At 40.1% G+C, this 10,232-nt stretch overlaps 1 protein-coding gene across 1 annotated transcript; it reads left to right on the forward strand.

Annotated features, from left to right (window-relative positions):
• Positions 1–227: 227 nt before the first annotated feature.
• Positions 228–9,494, forward strand: LOC108890239 (glutamate receptor 1). The gene is made up of 2 exons (XM_018687092.2): positions 228–3,065; positions 6,128–9,494. Exons 1-2 carry the CDS (start codon positions 3,006–3,008, stop codon positions 6,359–6,361), a joined length of 294 nt encoding a protein of 97 aa, XP_018542608.2. The 5' UTR covers positions 228–3,005; the 3' UTR covers positions 6,362–9,494.
• Positions 9,495–10,232: the final 738 nt, after the last annotated feature.

Genomic DNA, 10,232 nt, shown 5'->3' on the forward strand with positions numbered 1-10,232 from the left:
GCTGAGTACATTTTTATGAACTTAGTTTCCACAAAACTTGTTCCAAACGGTGCGTATAGTCAGACAAATTTATGCAAATTGATGAGAAAATGAGCTGGGCTTTAGCCGGTTCTGACAAAGCAGACTTTTTGGAGATAAGGGTTTTCATGTCTCCAGATCAGTGGAAATCCATCAGATTTCTTCAGAGGCTTTTCTCTGCTCAGCCTTCCTTCTGTTCTCCAGAAAATCCTGTGGTCAGCACAGTTCACTGGAAGCAGCCACAGACAGACGGACGGACGGATGGACGAATGACTCTGCTGAAAAATGTGACTTTTTACATCACTTTACTTTTAATCGCAAATCCTCACCGCCTTTGGGTTCCACATTTACATTTATATTTTTAGTCTGTCCCGGTGGTTGTACAGTGGCCTGGAGTTTTGAAAATGACTCGTTTTCAGGCTAATTTTTTTTTTCTGTCTCAAGCGGGAAGAAGCTATTCTGCATCAACGTGACAAATCTGGCCTGGAGGAGAAGCTCCAGACTAAAAGCCAGTTATTTATTTATTTATTTTTCAACATACGTCAGATGTAAAAAGTCAGATTTTTAAAACTGCAGATATATTTTCCTCTCTCTCTCTCTCTTTCTATCACTTTATGACTCTCTCCCTTCCTCTCTCTCTGTTTATGGCTGCTAACCAAATGAAATTGAAGCCACTGACCACAGCTTTACCTCCCCTCACCCTCCCTCACCCCTCCCTCCCTTTACTTCCCTTCCCACACACACACAAACACTGATGTTTTTGTCTCCAATCTGTCATGTACCTCCTGTTTCCTCTGAGCTCGCTGTGTAACAGACCGTCACTAACGAATGGGGGGAAATGTTTAACAGTCTGTAGTCGGTGAGGAGAAAAAGACAATCTTAATGTCAGACTGAAAACTGCAGTAATGTGTGGTGATTGGTGTGGATGGATTAGTTTGGTGTAGTGAGAATGACAGAGACCCAAGGCCATGTCCACATCAGTGTTTAGTGATCATCTTTGTCTGCCTGGTTTATTCAAAGCAGAAATGAAAAACTGAATTCAATGATTGAAGATTTGATCTAAAGAAAATGTCCATCACATTATCCTAAAGCACAAGGTGAACATTAAAATGTCCTTAAAAATACAGAGCTCATCACAGAAAACCCTCTTAATTAAGGACACTTTTACACCTAAACTTGTTTGGTCTGGACCAAAAGAGGTAGTCTAGGTCTGCATCAAACTGAACCATGGTTTGCTTCGTTCGTGGTGTGAAAACACCTTTTTTGGATGGTTCGAACTTTGAGACCAATCACAGGACGTTGAGTCAGGATAGCACATGAGGAGGAAATGAAATGGTAATTTTCTGAGATGACAACAGGGAAACAGCCTGAGAACAGATCTCAAGATATTCTGCTTCAGATTTTGGAGAAAAAAATAGATGTAAGGTCACCTCCAATGTCGAACTTGTTGTAAACTACAGATAAGACCACGATAAAAACTTGACAGATTGGATTCCTGCTCTTTCAACCAGGACGATTTGTTTTTTGATTGATCATGAAGCTGCTGCAGGTGTTGACGTTCTCATCCTGTAAGGGTCTATTTTTTTTAACATTTATCCCCTGACTCTTTCCGTGATATCTTATTTAATGTTTCAGTTTGTAAAACAGTGATATATGCTCTATGTCAGTATTGGCCATATTTCTATCCGTCCAACTGAATTCTTAACTAGATGGTGTCAATAATCATAGTCTTGTTGTTAATCAATGAAAAGAGGAGAAAAAAGAAGAAATGTAACTGTTGCTGTAACTGTTGAGTTTCAGTGTTAATAGCCAATGTTCAGAAAATGAATTAGAGGATCAGAATCAGAGTGGACAAGGAAAATTAAAGAAAACAGGGTTTCATGGGTAGAAAGAGACAATGTTCACACACATCAATTCTCATTTAATATCATTTCAGTCTGACTTCTAAGGGTCTTTTCATACATTTTGTATGAGGTTGACATGACAGTTTGGAGAGGAAAGCCCTCTAATAGGCTCTCCCCAACTTCACAGCACTTTGTGTTGAGGAAAAGGCCTCGGTCTCTCTGAGTGCTGTTTCCTCCTGTTTGTTTATTTTGGTTGTTTCTTAACAGGTTGCATGCTACTGGATGAGAAAGATAAGTCACGTGACATCAAACTAAAAAACCAAAGTGATGCATGTGACAGACGAACACACAACCACTGAAACAATAGCTCAACAACCAATTAAATCCCATTTCCTTTCACTCCTCTGTTTTCAATAAAACTGTGGTGTAGAGAAGAGAGATGCTGAAGCCAATAAATTAACAAAGAAAGCTGCCTATAGAGATTAGTTTTTATTTTATTTTATTTTCCCTCAGTCTGTTTGCGTTTCTGTGCATGAAGCTGCATGTGACAGATATATTGATATGGGTTGTCAAAGGCTGTGATTTGAGGCAATGGAGAAGATAATAAGATAATATCCCAAATTATGAGAAGAAAATTCAGCTCTGTGATTGGATGTTTCTTGCTGCGACGTGCGTTCACACGTTTACAACCTCAGACTTTGTCCCCCAGAACCAGATATTTTCTAAAGCAGCTGTTCACCCTTTGAACTGTTGAAGTTTCATCCTGATCCACTGTGAGTCTCCCAACATCATTTATAGAGAAAAATTAGTTGGACTTTCACTTCCTGGACCAGCCTGAGAAGAATCTTCTTTTCTTTTTTTCCTGTCTCATGTTGCCTCTGTATCGCAGCCTTTGAATGCTGATAAAGTGTCTTAGTTAGAAACATATTTTATCTTAGCTTTGGAGATTTTGATAATGTCCTAGTTAACATAAAGCGATTTAGCTTCAGACAATCCAGAATTCAAACTGCAGTGATGTCAAAACCACCTGGACCACGATTGGTTGACCCCACCTCTTTGTGCTGACAGGACAAGACGAGCGCGCTCAGTCTGAGCAACGTGGCGGGAGTGTTTTACATTCTGATCGGCGGGCTGGGGCTAGCCATGCTCGTGGCTCTGGTCGAGTTCTGCTATAAGTCACGGATCGAGTCGAGAAGGATGAAGGTGAGTCCAGTTCGATCAAGTCATCAGGTCTGAGCTGTCGGCTGTACTGACCCTTGGTTCTGTGGTCCTGTTGTGTTGCAGTTTGTAAGCGTATGAGCTGATCGAGCAGTTCTTCAGTTTCTATCCGTAAAACTCTGTAAGCCCTGTAAAACTCATAGCTTATATCAGGGGTACCTGCTTTTACCAGCAGGTGCTATGGTTAGCTTGATTAGCTAGCTAATTTTAGCACTCGCTGGCATCAAACATTGTTTTTCCTTGATCGTTTAGGAATTATAACTTCCTTTATCATCTGCAGCCATTTCCTCTTCTCTTCTTCGTAACAGCGAAAACAGTAGAATGACTCTGAATAGTTTTTGGACTCAGATCTGTTCAAACAACAGGAGAGACTCAGAGAAGTCGGAACAGGAAACTGGAATTTCATTGGCTGTGACGTGTAAAATTAAGCAGATTACTTGTCAAACCTGGACAAATATGAGCATGAGCTGAGTTTATCCTCTGCTCAGATGTAAATATTGTTGGATCATCAGAGACCTGTACACAGTTTCTATCATTCACAATCATGTGCATCAGGACCTTTGTCTTTGCAGTATCTTTAGCTTTATCGTAGCTCTTCATCGAGCAGAATAACGGCAGCCACAGGGCAGGAGCATCAACATCACTGCCATTTAAAAGAGCGTCAGCTGAACTCTGTTTATCTGACACTCTGCTCTCGAGCTCCTCTTTATTGCCGGCGTCTGTATGTGATGAAACTGCAGTCGCCTCATTACAGGCGCTGGTGGTTTATACTGAGACTTTGATGGGGCTGCTCAGAAGGAACAAACAAGTCATTAGAGTCATTTTCTCCACAGCAGAAGCACCAGACTGCTACTCTCCTCTCTGCTGGACTTTTGTTATTCTCTTCACATGTGCGTCTGGGCACAAAGGGAGGACTTAAAACCTCCTCGCTGAAGGCAGCAGTGACACAACATGTGTGCAGGATTTCATCAGTCAGAGCAGATGGAGGAGTTTGCAGAGCAGGGTTACACTGCGGTTACCTGCTGCAGAGGTAGATGTATTCAAATGGAGGAGCACTGCAGCATCAGGAGGACTAATCAGTACAAGAGCATGCCATGATACATCCTCCTCTGATACATTATTGATACTGCAGCCTGTTCTCTTGTAACATTAAAACAGAGGTGAATGTTTTCCCTCTATTAACTCAATGTAAAGCATTGCTGCAAAAATAGAGCTTTCTCTGGGAAGTGATTCTGTGAGTAACTGTTGCTGCCAATGACTGTATATAAAGATGAAAGTTGATCTGCTGCAGCCAGAGGCCTGATCTTGAAAGTTTGAGTCTTTACATTAAGTGTCAGTCCAATAATTTCAAATTAAAACTGTTTCCTGGCACTAAGCATTACACCCGCTAAAAACCAACACTGCTTATTTATTTTTGATTCAGAACAGGTGGATGCTGATGCCTGCAGGCAGCAGCATTGATAGTCAGACTCTGTCCACAGACAGATGCTGTTCTCACTGTGACAGTAAAAAGCTCTATCACAGTAAGAGTGACGGGCGAGAGACATGAGAACGAGAGAGATACATTGTTTACAGTGTTTGGAAGTTGACCAAGGTGGGTTGTAAGCTGTTAACTTCCTGCCGTCGAGGTGAGAGCAGGAGGGAGGTAAGTGTTTGACTCTGTTGCTCAGACGTGGGAGCGCTCGCTCTGAGGTGTTTTGAGTGTTGGAGCTGCTCCCGTAAAAAAAAAAAAAAAACGAATAAACCTGGGATTTATTTGTACCAAACTGCATGGCGACCGTTGATGCTGAGCGGCAAACAGCGAGGGAGTACGAGAGCCTCAGAGAGCTGAAACAGGATATTAACTCTGGATCCACATCATTAGTCTCACTGAGAGGAGAGACGGTGAAGGAGCTTTACCATGCTACTCAGAAACAACTATCACTGTTACTGCTGTTGGTGACGACTGTGTTTCCCAAACAGTATTTGTTCAAAAACCTTCCAATCATCTGTTTACATGTTTACAATCACATTTAATACTGAAACAGAAAGTGCAGAGGCATCATTATAGTTCAAACTCAGTCAAATTCACTGTGACCTCCACCTCCTCAGGACGTTATTATCTCTGACGTCCATTGTCAACACATGTCCATAAATCCTCATTGAAATAACGAGAAGACGCTGCTAATAAATTCAACTTCTTTTAATGATGACAGTTTGACAAAAAACAAAATATGAATCTGAGGTCCACAGTGTAACACTGGATCCACAGCAACATAATACTTCATGTTTACATCCTCCAAAGCATTATGGGAACTGCAGTTCCACATAGATCTATCCAGTCCAAAGTTTTTATTTTGACCTTTAATTCTTTGGTTTTGACCAAAATAAGCTATTTGGAATAAAAGAACAAAAAAAGAGACTAAGTTATCTCCAATAAAATAGTTCAGAAGAAAACAGAGCAATTTAGCAGCAGTTTGTTTTCTACAAATCAACAAGTCACATTAACAAATTTTTAAATTATCTGCGTTTCCAATGTTTGTTTTTGTTTTCAAATTGTTTTAGACATTTTTTAAATGTGTAAGATTAAATCTTCCTCACTGCAACAGTTACTGCTTTAACTCAATAATAATTACAGTTCTGACATTTTGTTTTGTAAACATGGAGATTTTTCTCACATTGTCTTTCTGTCACTTTAAAACAACTTTATGGTCCTTTCAGGTTGTAACTTGATTTTAAACATGATCAAAAATCTACCAGGTCTCTGAGGCGTTCAACCTCAGCCCTACTTTGTGTTTAGTACTAATTAGCAACTGCTAACACGCTAAACTCAGATGGTGAACATAATATCCATTAGCATGTTAGCATTTAGCTCAAAGTATCACTGTGCCTTTTAGTTTTGTTTTTGATTTATTGGGTTCAGTATCAGTCAACAGAGTAAAAACAAGATGGTGGAAATCTCTGTCTTTCCTTCTACAGCTGAGATCAAGGCGAAAGCATCAGAGGAACAAAACGTGAAACCTGAAACTTTTGAAACAGGCTCCTTTTCCCTTCTCTCTGTCTTGCAGGAGCTGATTGATGCTGCTATGATGAGCACCAGCCTCGGGGGGATGGCGGGAGGAGCAGGAGGAGGAGGAGGCGGTGGCATGGCGGTGATGGGAGGTTTAGGAGGAGGAGGAGCGTCGGGACTCGGAGGAGAGAACGGTCGCGTGGTGGCGCACGATTTCCCAAAAGCCGGAGCTCAGGGTTTACCCTGCATGAGCAAGGCTGCCGGGCTGGGACTGTCCTCCACGGGCATGTGATCAAAACTGAGGCTCCTGATTGGACGGAACGCTCCTGTCTGTCTGTTTACCTGTCCGTCTGTAGGTGAGGGAGGAGAGATGAAGGGAGGGAGGAAAGATGGGAGGTGGAGAAAGAATGGAGGATAAAAGGAGAGGAGGAGAATGGGGAGAGATGAAGAAAGAAAGGAGAGATAGGAGGTGATAGAAGAAACAAGAGGGATGGATGGAGAAGAAAGACACAAAAAGAGAAAGGAAGAATAAAATAAAGGGAGAGGAAGATGAGGGACAGAGAGAAGAGAGGATGGAGGGAGGAGAGAGAAGAAAGATGAGAGAATATTTGAGGAAAGGAGAGAAAAGAAAAGTGGGAGAATAGCAGATGATGGAGAAGAAAGACGAAGAAGAAACAAAGAAAGTTGGAAAGAATAAGACAGGAGGAGAAAAGAATGAAGGAAGAGAGAAAGAAGAAATGATGTAAGGAAGGGAAAGAGGATACGGAAGGGAGGAAAGGAAGAAAAGACACGAAGGAAAAGAAAGAAAGGGAAGGATTTGAAAAACTAGAGAAAGAAGAAAAGATGAACGAAGAAGAAGTGCGACAGGCTGACAGAGGGAGGAGCGTTCACGTTCACCCTGACTGGACTCAATACGACAGAACTCTGATGACCAGAGAGCACCTGAACGCAACACCTGAGCTCCTGCGAGACGAGAAACTGGGCTTAAAAACTGAAACTCTACTTTTTCTATGAGCGCTGTCTTAAATTCAACTCCTCCTCTTCTGCAATAATAGAATCTGAGGCGGGGGGAGGGAAACAGGGGAGGGGAGATTTTTTTAACTTCTTACAAACTGAATTAATGCAGCCTCTTCTTCCCCTTCCTCTTTCTCATCCCTTCCTTCACTCCTCCTCCTCCAGCAGTAACACTGAAAGCTTCGTCACGTTCGCACAAAACGCCACCTTGATATCAGAGAGTTTGAGCATGTCAACGTTTTAAACCATTTTACTAGAAACACAGATGACGTACGAGGATGGAGGTCACATGATTCATTTTGTGCACAAAAAGCTTTTTTTTTTTTTGGTTGCCATTGTAAATTTATTCTGTGGCGAATGTACGATGATGTGATGTTGATGTTAGAGTCTGAGCTAACGTGCTCAAATCTTTTGTTTTGGCCAAAGAAAAAGTGAAAATTGTCACATTAGAGGAGTGGGAACAAGCTAACTTTTGCTTCAACAATGATTAAAACAAATATTCAATTATTAAAATAAATTTTCTGTTGATCAGTTAATCAACTCATGTTTTCATCTACGATTTAAAATACAGCCAGTGATTCACAGTGTTAAATATGTTGTATGATTCAGGTACATTAATACGGAGTGGTCATATCATTTTTTTTTTCCTAAAGACAAACAAAAAGATAAAATGTGCTAATGAATTAATCAAAATGTGCACGAGATACAGTTCATTCCCATGTTTTACTAAATTCTTGCACACAAGATAAATGCATATATATAGAGAGACAGCCACAAATTACCTTAAATGTTTGAAAAAATTAAGCAAAGCATGCAAACAAAATAGTAAAACATGGAATAATTTGTTAAAGCGTGCAAATAAAAATTGAAAAATGCACAAATTAGTTAAAATGTGAGCATGAATTAGTTAAAACCTGGGAATCAATTGTATTTTTTTAATTGTATTTTTTACAGCTTCTTAAATTAAAAATATAAGTAAGAAGTAACTTTTCCACATTTAAATGTCTTAAAAAACAGACCTGAGTTATATATTTTGAGTTGTGTTCTGACATTATCCCAAATGTTTCCAGACGTTTTCAAACCAAGAGAATTTTTAATCAAGCTGATGTTTCTTTTGGTCTCCTGTAGAGGGCGTCACATCCCCTTTGAGCAAAATATACATTCATTCATTTTCAAACTGCACTTTTTAGATTTTGGTTGTTTATAACTTTATATTATCCAGATGGTTGATTTTAGTCGCTGGTCTGTTTGTTTTAGAGAGGAGGAGAATTCAGCTCCTGGTAAATTGTTTTGATTAAGAGCCCCCTAGTGGTGGAAAATGACATATTGTGTGTTTAAATGTAGGCGCAGTGGTAGAAAAGAAACTATGGAGTGTAATGGATTTCACAGGGGAGCGCAGACAATATAAGCTGATAGTCTTTGGACTGACTGCAGCATAAGGTGTTAATTGTTGTTACAGTAAAAAACAAACACTCATCAGGTGATTTGATCCCCATTGTCTTGTTTTCTGCCTGTGTACCAACATTAAAGAAGGAACCGGTAAATATTCGACTGGTACGTGGTTCATAGAACAAAATTACACTGTAATTCACCAGCTGTGTTTAAGATAATGTTATGTCACATCTGGGGAGAAAAAATATTGCAAATAAATAAAACACAAGTAGACAGAGAAACACAATCTTCACCACTTTGACAACACACATCCAGCACAAAGAAACACAAGTTTTTATCACTGAAAGAAAAAAATTACTGGTTTTCTTTTGTTCTGTTTGACTTTCAGCTTTTCTGATTTAGTTTTTTTATTTCTCTCTGTGTTGTCAGTGTTTTTTCATGTGCTTTCTTCAGTTGCAGATGAAAACACCAAATGTCACAGTGATGAAATCTGTTTTAGTGAACTTAAACTGTCTTTTCAAACAGCAGATTTACCACTGGATGACACATTATACTGTTTATATTGCTTGGTTAATTTACAGGGGAGAATACCTTTAGGGTGAATATTCCTTTAAAGTGGAGGTTAAGTGGCATTCACATGTTTACTGGTTAATGGAAATCTGCTCCACCCTGAGTTTTTACAAAGCCGACCCTGTCCAAAATATCCTCAAAAATGTTGGTGTGCGCTGTGATAATCAAACAGCTGCCTGTTGAGGTTGGTCACATGTTTCTGCGTCTCTCTCCTGTATTTTCTCCTGTGTTTTCTGGGCTGAACACAATGACTAATAACTTTTTTATACTCTGAAACTGAACAAATATCAGGAAAAATATGTTTCACATTTGTAATGATATGAATGATACATGTGCTGAGCTACACCTGTAAATAATGTTCTTTTTAATTGATTTATGAGTTTATAATCTTTTGATTTTGTTGATTACATTCAGATCAGTAACTCTATTTAATAAAAACTCTTACATTATCTCGACTTTGTTGGGGTTTTTCCTGTTTTGTGGACATTTATGTTGACAAATCTCCAAACATATAATATGTAAACAAATATTCAGACACGATTTTTCTGAGGACTGACATTTGAAGATTAAAAAAGCTCTGAGCTTCTCCTTCAGCGCTGTTCAGGCTTCAGTTTGAATGAACAACTTCCGACCAATCAGAAGCAAGACGGGCGGAGCCAACTCAGCCGACCAATCAGCGTTTGTCTGCCGACGTTGGCTGGCGTGTGTCGTCATCGGCCGTACGTGAGCCGGCATTGGCCGTGACCGAGCAGAGCAGAGTAACAGAGAAACACGGTCAGAAAAACGAGTGAAAATACGGAGTAAAACCACCGTTTGAATCGTCGGCTTCGTCGCTTTGTTTTGTTAGAAGCGTGAGAAACTTCATTACTGAAGAAGTCTGGACGTTAAAACGAGTTTGGAGCCGTTTTGTCGAAGATGAGTGAAGCCGGACGCTGAGAGCACCTGAGACGCTAAGGTAAGGCTAACGAACTAACTCATTAGCGGCTAGCGTTAGCATTACCGGCGAGAGTTAGCTTTAGCTCTAATCTTCTCTTTTAATGGCGTAATTTGATTCAATTGTGTTTTCAGCGGTTTGTGGTGAGAGTGTGTTTGTGTGTCTGTGACTGAAGCGTCCCTGACATGAGTTGTGAGTCTCTAACGTGGATGGAAGGAAACACAACGGTCATCTCTTGGTGTGTTTAAAACTC

Source organism: Lates calcarifer, unplaced genomic scaffold, assembly GCF_001640805.2.
Source record: "Lates calcarifer isolate ASB-BC8 unplaced genomic scaffold, TLL_Latcal_v3 _unitig_1706_quiver_1602, whole genome shotgun sequence".
Taxonomy (NCBI): Eukaryota; Metazoa; Chordata; class Actinopteri; family Centropomidae; genus Lates; species Lates calcarifer.